The 16,035-nt window shown below is 40.0% G+C and overlaps 1 protein-coding gene across 1 annotated transcript; it reads left to right on the forward strand.

Annotated features, from left to right (window-relative positions):
- Nucleotides 1–41: 41 nt before the first annotated feature.
- LOC135113828 (uncharacterized) lies at nt 42–15,219 on the forward strand. Its single transcript, XM_064029452.1, has 8 exons — nt 42–56; nt 5,194–5,323; nt 6,549–6,613; nt 11,395–11,521; nt 12,094–12,169; nt 12,445–12,590; nt 13,430–13,539; nt 14,460–15,219. Exons 2-6 carry the CDS (start codon nt 5,216–5,218, stop codon nt 12,483–12,485), a joined length of 417 nt encoding a protein of 138 aa, XP_063885522.1. The 5' UTR covers nt 42–56; nt 5,194–5,215; the 3' UTR covers nt 12,486–12,590; nt 13,430–13,539; nt 14,460–15,219.
- Nucleotides 15,220–16,035: the final 816 nt, after the last annotated feature.

The raw sequence follows: 16,035 nt of genomic DNA on the forward strand, positions 1-16,035 counted from the left end.
TTAAGCTTGTAATGCCCTGTGTTTTAGCAGTTTGTACCAGTTCCTCACATATGCTGGTGTGTACATATAGTGTGCCTGCACGTGTATGCATGTGAATCTAGTCTTATGTTGCCTAAACCAGTGTAACCTGACTTTATCCTGACTATTGGAAATAACTGTATAGGAATTAAGCTTGTAATGCCCTGTGTTTTAGCAGTAGATTGTTGTGTTTTTCTTAGTTTTTACAGGGTGTCCTGCAAGTTTAGGTACACTAGGTATGATAGTTCAAGTAATTCTAAGTTGAAAATACCCCATACACATATGCTGTGTTTTGTTTTATTTTTGTGAGAAATTAATGTGTAGCTAAGTTGTGAGTTGCGGGAGCCGCTTGCCTGGTGTGTGCCTCCGCCTCCTTCCTCCCCTCCTTGGCTCGCTACGTACTCGCGTGGTGCTGCGTAGCATTAAGTGATACATTTTTGTGTACATTGTATGCAGTCAGATCCTTACAGGAAATAGCAAATGACAGATTAAATTTAGTGAAGAAAATGTGCAGGTGAGATCAAGGAGAAGATCAAGGAGAGCCTGGCAGTGACTGAGTATGCCAAGCCATCCAGTGCATTGGTGCTGAGTGGTGTGTCCAGCAGTGCGGTGCAGTACACAGTGTTTGAAATGCAGCTGTCCTTTACTGTGCTGGATACAGAGGTGTGTGTGTAGTTGTAGTATACAGGGCCTAAGCTACACACCTCTGGTTCTGTCTCCTTTATTCATCCATCAGTTTATGTACATTTCTTGCCTCTCTCACCTTTGTTTTTCTACTTGTGATATACAGGGGCTGGGCTACATTCCTTATCCCACCTCTGTATTCATTCAGTCCTTGTGTGTATGTGTGTGTGTGTGTGTGTGTATGTGTGTGTGTGTGTGTGTGTGTGTGTGTGTGTGTGTGTGTGTGTGTGTGTGTGTGTGTGTGTGTGTGTGTGTTTACCTAGTTGTATTTACCTAGTTGTGAAATACAGGACGAGCCACACTAGGCTCGTGCCGTCCCATCTCCATATCGATTTTTATTTAGATTTTCTTTAAATTTATGAATTGTCTTTGCACACACAGTCTCATCCTTAAGTTCATTCCACACTGTTATACTTCTGTGTGGGAAGCTATGTTTCTTGATGTCTCTTCTGCAAATACTCCTTTTCAGTCTCCTTCCATGTCTTCTTGTGTCTCTCGTATCTGGTATCAAGAGGTCTTCTCTGTCCAACTTTTCCATTCTTTCCAGTATTTTATATATAGCTATCAAATCACCTCTCTCCCTCTTTTTTTCTAGTGTAGTCAGGCCCAATCTCTTCAACCTTTCCTCATAACTATACTCTCTTAAGCTTGCAGGGATTTTAGTTGCAGCTCTCTGAATTCTTTCTAACTTTCTTGTATCCTTTTTCAAACTTCGACCACACTGATGCTGTGTACTCCAATCTCGGACATATCATCGTTGGTATCATTTTTTTTTATCATATCTTCATCAATATAGGAGAATGCTATCTTGATGTTTTTCAGCAGTTTATATGTTTCTCCTATAATTTTTGTTTATGTGCTTCCCAAATGATAAATTATCAGTAATAATTACTCCTAGGTCTTTTTCTTCTGATCTTATAGAGATTTCCTCATTCCCTAAGTAATAGTTGCCAATTGGTCTTTTCGCACTTTTTCCAAACCTCATCACACTACATTTTTTAGCATTAAACTCCATGTTCCACCTCATTAACCCTTCATTAATCTTAATTAAGTCCTGATTTAAAGCATTGCAATCCTCTTCATTTGTTACTTTCCTCATAATCTTAGCATCATGAGTGAAAAGGTTCATGTAACTTTCTACACCTTCTGTCACTTCGTTTACATAAACTGTGAACAAAATATGTGCAAGTACTGAACCTTGTTGGACTCCACTTGTTACCATTCTCCAGTTCAACCTGCTGCCTTTAATTGCTGTCCTCATTTCTCTGTTTGTCAAAAAGTCAGTCATCCACTTTAACAGTGATCCACCGAGTCCTCAGTTTTTCCAATTTCCATATTAGTCTTCTGTGTGGAACTTTATGGAATGCTTTTCTCAGATCTAAGTATATGCAGTCGGCCCATCCATCTCTCCCTGGCACTATATCTATTACTCTTGAGTAGAAACTTATCAGATTTGTAACACAAGATCTTCCTTTTCTGAAACCAAACTGTTTCTCTGTTATCACCTTGTTGTCTTCTAGGTATTTCACCCATCTGTTCTTGATAATCTTTTCACAAATCTTCACCACCACACTTGTGAACAGTACAGGTCTATAATTTAATGGATCTTCTTTGCTTCCAGTCTTGTGAATTGGGGTAATATCCGCCCATTTCCAATCTATGAGTACTCTACCTTTTACCAGGGTGGTGCTAATTATATTGTGCAACGCTGAGACTAATTGTGAACTACACTCTTTAAAAATCCAACTGGAGACACCATCAGGACCCATTGCTTTCCTTACATCCAGGTCTTCCAACATATTCTTTACTTCATCTACTGATGTTTTAATCTCCTTTAGGTTGGTCCCTTTTTCTAATGCTGTCCTCTCATCTCTGAAATCATTTTCCTTAGCAGACACAGAGTGGAAGTATCTGTTAAACACTTCAGCTACCTCTTCTGGGTTATCCACTGTCTCTTCTCCAGCTTTTACTGTGCTTATTTCATCTTTATTCTTTAATTTTCCATTAATGAATTTATAAAATAATTTTGGTTGGTCTTTACATTTCTCCACAACATTCCTTTCCAAATTTTTCTGCTCATCTCTGTGAGTTTTGACATATTCGTTCCTCTTCCTTATATAATTGTTCCACAGGTCCAGTCTCCTGTTTTTCTTCCACTTGTTCCATGCTTTTTCTCTCCAATCTAGCTGTTGCACATCTGTTGTACCAATCCTTCTTGAAAAGGTTCTCTGTTGATCTTTTGGGTACCCATTTCTCTACTCCCTTATTATGAATGTCCAGGAAAGCTGTCCACTTTTCCTATGTTCCAATTCACTTCACTGAAATACTTCCTAAGTTGTCCAAAGTTAGTCTTGCTGTAGTTTAGCCATTCTCTTCTGTGGTCCTCTTTTCTTATACTGAGGTTATTATCCATAGCTGTGAACTGAATCAGCACATGATCACTTTTTCCTATTGGGTTTATGTATTTAAGGTCTTCTACTATTTCTTGTTTCTTGGTGGAAATTAGATCGAGCCTTGAAGGTGCTTCATTTCATCTAAATCTTGTGTCATCTGTAACCCATTGTGTCAGGAAATTTTCAATAGCCAGGTCTAGTAGCTTGTTCCTCCCATGATGGCTCACTGCCTTCCGTGGTCCAATTCTCCCTAGATATCTCTTTACAGTTAAAGTCCCCCATCAGGAGTATATCATCATTTTCCTCAAATAACTCTGCCAAATGTGTCCTTGTGTCCTCAAGCATTTTGTTTTATTCATCCTCTCTCCAAGAGTTGGAATAGGGGAGAACATAAGTCACCACAATGTTACAGTATCTTACAGTATTCTGTCTGAAGTTTATTTTCAATACTTCTGCCTCCTCCACCCCATATGTGACAGATTCCACTAATAAATCCTTCCTAATTAGAAGCATCACACCTCCTCCCTGTTTATTTTTTTCTATTTCTCATCCAGAGGTTATATTTTCCTTCACCAATATTTGATATATCCCTTCACTTGCCAATTTAATTTCAACAATTCCCATGATGTCCGGTTTCTCCTCTTTTAATTTCTTCGATCTCTCCAGTTAGCTCTTTTTCTTCTTGTAATGTCCCCACTAATTTTTCCACACATATCTTTTCCTTCTTTTCTCTTTCAGTCCACTGAGGTGTATACTCTTCCTTCAGACCGAATACCACAAGTTTTTTTCTTATCCTCAGTTTCTCTCACCAAGTTTTCTTTCTGTTTTATAACTTGAACAACTTTTTCTGTTAGCTTTGTGTTGTTTTGCCTTTGTTTGTTCCTCCACAATTTCCCTAAAATCAGTCTTTTCTTCCTCTTGTTCTTTCTTCCAATATTCCTGTTTTACGTTTAACTCTTCCACTTTCCCTTCATATTCCATTGCTTTTTTTTCATATAACGTTTGTTTTTTTATGTAGATCGTCGTATGCACCTTTCCACACCCCCTTCTTGGTGATCAAAGTCTCAACCATCTTTTCCATCTTCTCAAGTCTATCCTTCATTTCCTTCATTTCAGTTTCCACTGTGATAATTTTCCTTCTCATCATTGCTTTCCCGACCCTTCAGTTCTCTTTCCCAAATCCTGAGAAGTCTCTCTGTCTTCCCTTCAGGACGATCCCCGTTGGGGTAAACATGATAGTGGGGACCGAAGAAGTCCCCTCTTCACTGCTCATTATAACAATTTAACTGCTTTCTGCAAAACACTTTTGGAGATGGGACAGCAATAAGTAGAGCCAGTGTGAACTCTCAGACTCTGTATTTCTACTAGGGCAGCTCTCAGCGACGTAGAGGGCTGGATTTTTAGCGTGTGTGTGTGTGTGTGTGTGTGTGTGTGTGTGTGTGTGTGTGTGTGTGTGTGTGTGTGTGTGTTTAGTAAACCTTCAGGCCTTTTGGGTTCCCATGAAAGGACTCAAAGATGCACCAATAATTTCTCTCTCTCTCTCTCTCTCTCTCTCTCTCTCTCTCTCTCTCTCTCTCTCTCTCTCTCTCTCTCTCTCTCTCTCTCTCTCTCTCTCTCTCTCTCTCTCTCTCTCTCTCTCTCTCTCTCTCTCTCTCTCTCTCTCTCTCTCTCTCTCTCTCTCTCTCTCTCTCTCTCTCTCTCTCTCTCTCTCTCTCTCTCTCTCTCTCTCTCTCTCTCTCTCTCTCTCTCTGTAAAAACCAATTCCTTCCTATCTCTTTTAAATTTAACTTAATCAGGGTACATTAATGGTGTCTCTAGGGATTAGCCTGACAGGATACTGAGGGAAATACAAGTCTGACGTGCCAAAAAAGGAGAGAAAAGGATCTCAGCTTTACCAAGATACAATTACTATTGGAGTCACATAAGTGATCTAATAGTTGGTCTTCTTTTGGTCTCTCCTCAGCACATAAGTAATCTAATAGTTGGTCTTCTTTTGGTCTCTCCTCAGCACATAAGTAATCTAATAACTGGTCTTCTTTTGGTCTCCCCTCAGTGCATAAGTGATGTAATAGTTGGTCTTCTTTTGGCCTCCCCTCAGCTTGACACAGACGAGTGCAGCAATGGTCCTGCAGCAGCCCAGCATAGTGCAGGCCAGACAGCCCACTGCCATCACTGTTCACTTTGTTGACAAGGGCTCTGGCTTGGTGCTTAATGGCCTGGCTTTCAAGGTGAGGAGACAGACAGGCATGATTGACTTAAATGTTGTATATAAAGAGTAATAAAATGATATAATCTTTGTTAACATGATGTGAGGAAGTGAGGAGACAGACAGGAATGATTTTTTTTTTTTATAGAGTAATAAAACAATATAATTTCTGTTATTGTTCAGTTTGTTGACAAAGATTCTGGATTGTAGTTTGATGGCAAGGCATTGAAGGTGAGGAGATGACAAAATCAAGTTAAATTTTTTTTGGATAGCGTAATAAAACTATTAATTCTGTTATCAAGAGGCATTCAGTTTGTTGACAAGGACTCTGGCCCAGTGCTTGGATGGCAAGACTTTAAAGGTGGGGTAGACAGGAATAATCGAGTCAAGTTTATTTTTTGCATACATGCATGAAGTAATAAAACAATATTATTTCTGTTATCATGATACATTCATTCAGTTTGTTTACAAAAATTCTGGCTTAATGTTTGATGGTGAGGCTTTCAAGGTGAAATTACTAAGTTAATTAAGGGACTGTAATTAACTTTTTTAAATGAAAATGTGTGCAAAAAGCAACATTGGTCTGTGCACACTGAAAAATCATCCAGCACTTTGGCAACAATCTGCCAAAGTTTGAGCTGTGTGTCTGAGACATAGCTTGTTTACACTCAGGCTTTAGATTACACCTTGTGGTACTCCTTATGTTTTGCTGTTTTTCATATACTGTATCTGTTCTTTTTGTGTGTGCATGATTTTTGGAGACTTTTTTTCAGATGTGTGGCATGTTACCCCTAAGTGGTGGGAGGGGAGGGAGTGGGATAGTAATTACTGGATAATGAGTCAGTACTTAGTTGGCCTAAGGTGAGGCCAGGGCATGTATGTACTGCCACGCTGGTGCCAGACCATCCACACGACTCATAAAATTTATGAGAGGAATTGTGTTACTATCTTCTGTGAAGACCATAACCATAGCAGAGTCTTGTAAGTACAGTTACTAGGGTGCTGTAGGGAGGTCCACAACACTGTTCCTTCCCACCAGAGACCAATGGGCCTAAGAGTGTGAGTGATGTGTGTGTGAGTGAGTGGTGCTTTGTCTGGGGTTGGTGGCCTGGTGTATAGATAAGTAGATAGATGAAGGGAGTAAAATCATACCTTCTCTGTTATCCTTCCATAAGAAAGCACAGAAGTTGAGAGAAATTGCATCTGTACTGTATTTTTTTCCTGAGCCTCTTCTCTCTCCTCCTCAGGGCCAGACATTTGTGGGCAAACTGCTGGCAAAGACTGCTGAGGGACACTTTGAGGTTATCCAGAGGTATGCCAAGTAAGAAACAGAAGAGAATGTTTACAAGGAGGAGGCAGCAGGCACCTGCCAAAATGATAATTACTCCCAGTGAGGTCTAAAGCACTGGATGATGGGGTGCTGTGAACTTATCATTAAATGCAGCTGTGACCTCACTGAATGTTTCCCTTAGTGTCTCACAACACAAGGGAGCAGTCACAGCCTGCCCTCTAAAAACAACTTTCTTCCTTCATACAAAACTACAAGCACCTAATTACACACACACTCTTCACTCAATTGTCATGGCGACTCCTACACCAGCCTCAGAGTCACCATCGGGGGAGGGGACCACAAATGTCCCCAGATCAGACTGCTCTTCTGGTATCGACCATAAGTGTCTTGACACCTCCCTCAACTTTTTCTTCATTAACTCCTGCAACATTCGCAGTCTTGGATTTAATTTTCAGTCTGTAAAACACCATCTCTCCTCTACTAAACCCTCATTTTCTTTTCCTCACTGAAACACAGGTGTCTAAGGTAACTGACATTAGCCCCATTTCTGTTCTCTCCTACTTTCTCTATCCTCATTTTCAATCCAAAGCTGGATGTTGCATTTATGTGTGCAACAACTTAACCTGCTCTCTTGCCCATGCTCTTGAATCTTCCAAGTTTTCCACCATCTGGCTACGACTACAGAGTCACTCTCAAACTAAATGTATTTGTGCTGTATAGCTCTCACTTAACTCCTCTGACTATAAGAAATTCTTTGACTACTTTCAAAGTGGAGCACATTCTGACTCTTCCCTTTTGTGGAGGTCTCCATTCTTGGAGATTTCAATGTTCACCACCAGCTTTGGCTTTCCTTTTCATCTCCCTTCACTGACCATCCTGGTGAACTAGCCTTCAACTTTGGTATCCTCCACGACCTAGAGCAATTGGTGCAACATTCTACTCATAATCCTAACTGTTTTGGAGATACGCCCAACATTATTAACCTTTTCCTAATCTCTAAACCTTCTGATTATACTGTCACCCTCTCTTCTCTGTTGGGCTCCTCCAATCACAATCTCATATCTGTATCTTGTCCTATCACTCCAATCCCTCCTCAGCATCCCCATAAGTAGAAGTGCCTCTAGCATTTTGTCTCAGCTAGCTACAGGGACCTGAGGAGGTATTTTGCTGATTTTCCTTGGAATGACTACTGCTTCCGTGTCAGAGACCTGTCTCTGTGTGCAGAGTACATAACAGAGGTAATAGTGTCTGGCATGGAGATGTACATTCCTCACTCTTTACCTTCCAAACCTTGGTTTAACACAGCTTGTTCTTGTGCTATACATGATAGAGAGGTAGCCTACAAAAGGTACTTGAGCCTTCCATCACCAGAATCTCATTCACATTATATTTCTGCCCGGAACCATGCTAAGTCTGTTCTTCAACTAGCCAAAAACTACTTCATTAATAGAAAGTGTCAAAATCTTTCAAGATCTAACTCCCCTTGTGACTTCTGGCACCTAGCCAAAAACATCTTCAATAATTTTGCCTCTCCTTCTTTTCCTCCTTTATATCAACCAGATGGCACCACTGCTATCACATCTATCTCTAAACCTGAACTCTTCACTCAAACCTTTGCTTAAAACTCTGCCTTGGATGATTCATGGCTTGTTCCTCCCTCTCCTCCACTCTCTGACTACTTCATGCTACTTATTAAAATTCTTCACAATGATGTTTTCCATGCCTTTGCTGGCCTAAACCCTCAGAAGGCTTATGGACCTGATGGGGTCCCTCATATTGTTCTCCGAAACTGTGCCTCTGTGCTTGCACCTTGCTTAGTCAAACTCTTTCATTTCTGTCTGTCAACATCTACCTTTCCTTCTTGCTGGAAGTTTGCCTACATTCAGCCTGTTCCTAAAAAGGGTGACTTCAAATCCCTCAAACTACCATCCTATTGCTTTAATTTTCTGCCTATTTAAAGTTTTTGAATCTATCCTCAACAGGAAGATTCTTAAACATCTATCACTTCACAACCTTCTATCTGATCGCCAGTATGGGTTCCATCAAGGCCGCTCTCCTGGTGATCTTCTGGCTTTCCTTACTGAGTTTTGGTCATCCTCTTTTAAAGATTTTGGAGAGACTTTTGTTGTTGCCTTGGACATATCAAAAGCTTTTAATAGAGTTTGGCACAAAGCTTTGATTTCCAAATTATCCCCTCCTACAGCTTCTATCCTTCTCTCTGTAACTTCATCTCAAGTTTCCATTCTGACCATTCTATTGCTGCTTTGGTAGATGGTCACTGTTCTTCCCTTAAATCTATTAACAGTGGTGTTCCTCAGGGTTCTGTCCTGTTACCCACTCTCTTCTTCAGTGGCGGCTCATCAATAGGGACTGCGAGACTGCATCCCCCCCAGTGGATTTCTAGGATTCACGAAAATAATGTTAATTTATTTATGTTTGACTATCATTCACATGAAAACACCAATTCTCACATGTTTATATGAAAAAAAAAATACTGCAAAACAATGAAGAAGTACGGAAATTATTTACTATTTAATGATACGAAAGCGGGGAGAAATGGGGGAGCCTTCCCGGGTGGAATGGCGAGTGTGGACTGCGTCCACACTCACACACTGTGAGTGTTCTTGCGTCGGTCTTATTTTCAATCGTGTTTTTCAATTTGTCAGGGATGATTTTAAAATATTATTAATCAGTGATGGCTTGTGCTCAATCTTGATTATCATAGATGGTGTAAAATCACAGAAACATCATATAAAATAGTTTTTTTTCTTTTCCCATGTAGGCCTAGCAGTATTTTGCAAAATGGCGCAAGAAGCAAAGATGGTTTCTGCATTGAAAGAACTCGCACTTGCCATGATTTCAATAGAGAAGATTTCTATGAATAATATGCCAGGTTTAAATGAAAAAGTTATTGATCTGTTTGCACAAAACAGGAACAGGAGAATGGACTTCCTTTTCAAATAGCCTAAGCCACCACTAAGGAAGTCAAGCATTTACTGTTAGGATAAGACCTAAAGAATTAAATAATTATCTATCTATCTTTATAATCTATCAATCAGTTGTATGTTAAACAATAACAATAAAAGCATTTAAGATTTTATTTGAATGTGAGACAGCCCCCCAATCAGTAACAGTCACGAGCCACCACTGCTCTTCTTTTTATTCTCCAATGACCTAAACCAAACTTCTTGTCTTATCCACTCCTACGCTGATGATACCACTGTGCACTTCTACATCTTTTTGTAGAAGTCTAAACCTTCAGGAAGTAAAGAGTTCATGCAGGGAACCCACAGAAGACCTGACTTCTGATCTCTCTAAAATTTCCGATTGGGGGAGAGCAAACTTAGTATTATTCAATTCATCAAAAACTCAATTCCTCCATCTGTTAACTTGACACAACCTTCCAGATAGCTATCCCATCTTCATCAGTGACACTTAACTGTCCCCCTTTCTACACTGAACATCCTCAGTCTGTCATTTTCTTATAATCTAAACTGGAAACTTCACATCTCATCTCTAGCTAAAACAGCTCTTATAAAATTAGATGTTCTGAGATGTCTCCACCAGTTTTTCTCATCTCCCCCCCTAACTGCTAACTCTTTACAGGGGCCATATCTGTCCATGTATGCTTCACATGTCTGTGGGGGGTTCCACTTGTACTGCTCATCTAGACAGGGTGGAATCAAAAGCTTTTTGTCTCATCAGCTCCTCTCCTCTAACTTACTGTCTTCAGCCAGTTTCTCATCACTGCAATGTTGGATCTCTTGCTATCATCTACTGCTGTTTTCATGCTAACTGCTCTTCTAATCTTGCTAACTGCATGCCTCCCCTCCTCCCGCGGCCTCGCTGCACAAGACTTTCTTCTTTCTCTCATCCCTATTATGTTCACCTCTCTAATGCAAGAGTTAACCAGTATTCTCAATCATTCATTCCTTTCTCTGGTAAACTCTGGAACTCCCTGCCTGCTTCTGTCTTTCCACCTTCCTATGATTTGAATTCCTTCAAGAGGGAGGTTTCAAGACACTTATCCTTCACTTTTTGATTGCTGCTTTGGAGCCTTTTCTGGGACTGGCATCTCAATGGGTCTTTCTATTTTTTGGTGGTTGGAGGGGGAGAGTTGTTGCCCTTGGCCAGTGTCCCTCCTGCATGAAAAAAATAAATAAATTAAAATACCACCACCCATATCTTCCCAAGACAAATACTGACAACAGACCCTGTGTCAGGCTGTATGTACCAGATGAGGCTGTGTCAATGCTCACCTTTGAGAATGTCATATTTGAGGTGCCAGACGTGAGGCAGCAACTCATAGCCAAGGTTGCTGTCGTCTCCGCTAGCTGGTACGTGGAGTCTTCTTGAGTATCGGTGTCAGTCTGGTAAACTCTGGAGCTCCCTGCCTGTGTCTGTACTTCCTTGTACAAGACACTTCTTAAATTTAGGGTAATTCTTTTGGCTCTGTCTTGTAGAGCCTGGCACCTCAGTTATTTTTATTTATTTATTTTATTTTATTTTATTTTGTTTTATTTTATTTTATTTTATTTTATTTTATTTTATTTTATTTTTTTTATTTTTTTCCTCTCTCTCTCTCTCTCTCTCTCTCTCTCTCTCTCTCTCTCTCTCTCTCTCTCTCTCTCTCTCTCTCTCTCTCTCTCTCTCTCTCTCTCTCCTCTCTCTCTCTCTCTCTCTCTCTCTCTCTCTCTCTCTCTCTCTCTCTCTCTCTCTCTCTCTCTCTCTCTCTCTCTCTCTCTCTCTCTCCTCTCTCCTCTCTCTCTCTCTCTCTCTCTCTCTCTCTCTCTCTCTCACAGCAGCACAAGGATGGCCAAGGAAATCCTTCTCAAATACCCAGAGATCCTCCATGCCGCTCACCCCTTCTTCCTCTCCCTCAAGTTTGTGGGTGCTGGTGGCTCTCTCCTGGATGGAGCAGTTTTCATGGTGAGACACACAGGGAACCTTAACTCTCATGCCTTGGGTCTTATGGGAACTGTTTTCAAAGAGGAAGAGTCTGGTTTGTGGTAAGACACACTGGGAACCTTAACTTTTATCCCCCATATTGTGAAATGCCTGAGGTGTTATGGGAATTGTTTTCAAAGAGGAGTCTGGTTTGTGGTAAGAATTGCGGGGAACCTTAACTTTTATCCCCATATTGTGAAATGCCTGAGGTGTTATGGGAACTGTTTTCAAAGAGGAGTCTAGTTTTTATGATTGGTTGATTGATGATGCAGAATACTATTAACTATATCCTGAATCATGAAAAAAAATGTCCTTGAAAATCCCATCAACTTTCATAAGGACTGTTTTCATGATAATGAGTCAGGTTCTCATAGGTGTTTCTTTCTTCTGGTGATGCAGAATACTTGTTAAACTATCACCAGAATCATGAAGTACCCTTGAAAATTCCAGTATTTCTAAAGGTCACTGAGATGGTTAGTCCAGTGACTGTTTTGTTGTTTTCTTGTGTATATTTTGTCTCTTTCATTCCACATAGTTCTCTTGTTTCTTCTCAGGATCAAAAGATATTGATTGAGATACTGGGGAGGGATGTGAGTGCATGCCCAAGGAGAAGGCCCAGATCTTTAAGAGGTGAGTGAGAGAGAGAGAGAGAGAGAGAGAGAGAGAGAGAGAGAGAGAGAGGTGTGTGTGTGTGTGTTTTATGCACAGACAGAAAACACATGCATTTTTTGTATCATTCCAACATTTCCCTCTTCTCAACTTTCCTGTTGCCCTTCCAAATATCCAGCTTTTCTTTGATCCTTCAGTGAAAAACCTCCCTTTCCTTAACTCTTTGTTGTATCCCCTCAATATCCAGCCTTTGTTTGTCCCTGCAATAATGGATCTTTTCTGTGTATTTCCTCCAGGATCTATTTACCCAAGAACAACTTGTCAACAATTCCTGTAGATGTCATCATCAGTGAGGTCAGTGTTAGATACCAACTTGCTGCTCAGGTGTCTGTTGTACCTGCTGGCTGGCATCTCCACTTTGTCTCTCCTGGTAACCAATTCTGTATGTGTATGTGTATCTATTAATTTATTTCTGTGTGTATTATGTCTGTCTATCTGTGTGAATGTGGAGAGTTTGGGGTGAATGTCGCTTGATACCTGATGGGGATGGATTGCTGTGTGCCTCTCAGTGAAGCAGCCTGTCAGTCCAGATGGCATTTGACAGCTGTTTCTCACTCCACATATTTACACGAAGGTGCTGACAGATTAGCAGCAGGGGTGGGAACTGCAGTGGCTGTAACTCATATGACTTCACTGGTACCAATCCAGACCACCTGGCTTCCCCAGGGACAGGCTTGTGTCACCCTGATCTTACCTCTACCTATACATCTACCACTGCACTACATTTGGAATCTGGTTGAGTACATGTACTCAGACCCGAGCCTGATGTGTGTGTGTGTGTGTGTGTGTGTGTGTGTGTGTCTTTGTCTATCTGTTGAAATCAAGTCACTGTTGTGTCTTGGAGGGAATAAGAGTGTGTATGTGACTATCTATTTCTGTCTTTATCCGTCTATCTATCTATCTATCTATTTGTGTTTAAATAAAGTTGTTGGTAGCATCTGAGGGAATAAGAGGAGTGTGAGCTCAGTATGATGTGCAAGGAGTTTATGGATGTTTTAACATTTTGTAATATAGTATTTATTAGTGTGCATATCTTTTTTTGCATGCAAGATTTTAATACCTTACTTTACCATTTTGTCTGCATCTAACATACAGTCTCTCTCTCTCTCTCTCTCTCTCTCTCTCTCTCTCTCTCTCTCTCTCTCTCTCTCTCTCTCTCTCTCTCTCTCTCTCTCTCTCTCTCTCTCTCTCTCTCTCTCTCTTCACCAATTCTCCTTACAGGCTTGGTGGTGTTTCCTGAAAATTTGGATATCCAGGAGAACTCTGTCACCAAGAACGTGCAAATGAATGTCATTGGGTGGCTGACGGCAGCTCCTCAAGTGAACCCAGAGGTGAGGGAGGCTGTCACTGGGTCTTGGAGGGAGCAGGGAAGCAGGGGTTAGAGTGAAGATGTTTAGAAAAGAGGGATGCAGCACTGTGGTTGTGAAGAGTAGCCATTATTTTCATTTTAAAGGCATTTTTAAGCTATTTGGCTTGTAGTGCAGTGGTCACTGAGACTATTCCTTTCCACTGGGGACCCAAAATAAGAATAAAGACAGACTTCATATTCTGAGTGTTAATGGAAGTAAGAATAATAATCAGAAATAGCAACCATTATCACTATCCTCAGTTTCTTCATGTCAAGCCTGATAAAGTTAGATTTAAAAAAGAAATAGGAAGGAACTGGTTCTCAGATTGAGTGATAGATGAATGAAATAAGACTCAGTAGTTAGGTTAGTGCTGAGTCATTAGGGAGCTTTAAAAGATTAGACAAATTTATGCATGAGGATGATAGTGAAAATAGGTAAGCACATTTCATGCAGGGATTGCCATGTGTAGACCAGACGGCTTCTTGCAGTTTCCCTTGTGTTCTTACAATTATTATACCACTGATATGATGCCACAACACAATGGTAATGGTGGTGATGGTGTGTTCCTGAGTGATGCAGGTGGTAATGGGGCTTGATATGAGTGTCGAGGGCATGGAGGGTCCCATCACCTTTGCTCCTGTGACCTCTGGCTCTTCTAAAAAGGGAGTTGCATCCTTCACGGTATTTTTGTCTGATGGTGTGTAGTAGTAAGGATTATCCAAGATTGGAGAAGTGTCTTGGGACCTTCCTCATGAAAAAATTTGTCATAAGGAAAAGAAAATACAGAAGCAGGCAGGGAGTTCCAGAGTTTACTGGTGAAAAGGATGAAAAATTGTTAATAATGGTGAATTCTTGTATTGGAGAGGTGGACCACCACCATCACCACTACTTATTCTCCACAGATCACTGGGCTAAAGTAAAGCATGATGGGTGCCTTGGAGAAGCTATACCTTGAGTTGAAGGCTGCAGTCACCATCAGGAAAGAGCAAAGCTGCAACAAGTCATCCAAGTACTTTGTCAAGAAGGTTTATGTTTATTTTGTCAAGAAGGTTTATGTTGAAGGCAACCTCCTGCACTGCTCTCAGGAGAGCAATGGGACTCATGACCGCCTCCAAGACCCACAGAGGATTGGAAGGCATAAATTCAATCTTGGATAACTATTGACATTTAAAACTGGTGACTCCACTTGTCAGATTGTAGGTGGGAAAGTTTAAAGGGTTAATTGATGGGAACATTGTTGATCTTAATTCTTTTTTGGTAAAGTACTGTAAATCACTTGCATGTGAAATTTCAAATGGATGAAATAGCATGAATGGTATTGTAGTTGAATTGTTCTTTGTAGCTGGAAAAAAAAATTAGGGTTGATTGATGGGGAAACTATTGTTCAAAATCCTTTTATTGTAAACTAGATCATGTACATAGTTGTTTAATTTTTTTGGAAGTGAAATAACATGAATGATATTGTAGTTGTTTGTGTTGTACTATGGGTAAACCACTGGAAAAAGTGTAGTAGTTATGAACAAAATTGGATTAACTAAACATCACTGAGGTTGTAGTTGTGAAATTTTGTAAATTAATGTAAACAATGAAATACTTACTTAATCTTATATTATTAGGAGTCATTGGAAATTAGCTAAAATAAACACCATTATATCATCATAACCCTATAATGACTAACCAACTTCGCCATGAGAGGATAGTTTTAACACAAACAGTGCACAGCTTTGCCAAATGTTGTCATAAATCTGTGTTGGAAATATAGTCTTCATCAAGCATTATTGTTGTGTAAGTTATCATTGCTGTCATGTGTTGTTTTAAGGAGACACTGATTTTGCAGTTTTTTTTTTTTTTTCACACCTATTCAGAAGTTTAAAAATCTTTCAGTTTTCTGTGCATGTGTTCTAGTATCCTCTGCATTCTTTCTTGTCATTCTTTCACACTCAGAGCTAAATGCATTGAACTAACATTCCCATTTCTATTATACAGCAATTCATGAAATTAACACCAGAGCAGTTTGGTATGTTATGGAAACTGAGAGAGAGAGAGAGTCCTTTTTTTCCTCTTCTCTCTCATGTCATGGCCCAGGACAGGGTGACGTCCTTGGAACATTGTCATTTGCATTCCTTAATCACAGACAAATGTGCCTCCTCACTCACTCCTCCATGCTGGAGAAAATAATTGCATTAATGAACATGTCTTGCACTTTATCATTACTTTTTATTATTATTATTATTATTATTATTATTATTATTATTATTATTATTATTATTATTATTATTACTACATTTACAGTAGTCCCTCACTGTTAGCAGTGAAATTTGTCAAATGTGAATAGTACTATAAATGGGAAAATTATACATTAGTCTTTGGCAAGGCCTGGGTTCACCCTTTTGACTTGCATTTGAAAGCAAAGACATTATACATTAACATTATACATTATACATGAAACATTAACAGCAATATAGAATACAATAGATA

Source organism: Scylla paramamosain, chromosome 26 (genome assembly GCF_035594125.1).
Source record: "Scylla paramamosain isolate STU-SP2022 chromosome 26, ASM3559412v1, whole genome shotgun sequence".
Lineage (NCBI taxonomy): Eukaryota > Metazoa > Arthropoda > Malacostraca > Decapoda > Portunidae > Scylla > Scylla paramamosain.

Excerpts from the sequence above, each read along its gene's own strand:
- LOC135113828 (XM_064029452.1), top strand. The coding sequence starts at position 5,216 with ATGGTCCTGCAGCAGCCCAGCATAGTGCAGGCCAGACAGCCCACTGCC. Across the intron at positions 5,324-6,548 it reads TTAATGGCCTGGCTTTCAAG|GGCCAGACATTTGTGGGCAA; the intron begins GTGAGGAGACAG and ends TCTCCTCCTCAG. Across the intron at positions 12,170-12,444 it reads AAGGCCCAGATCTTTAAGAG|GATCTATTTACCCAAGAACA; the intron begins GTGAGTGAGAGA and ends TATTTCCTCCAG.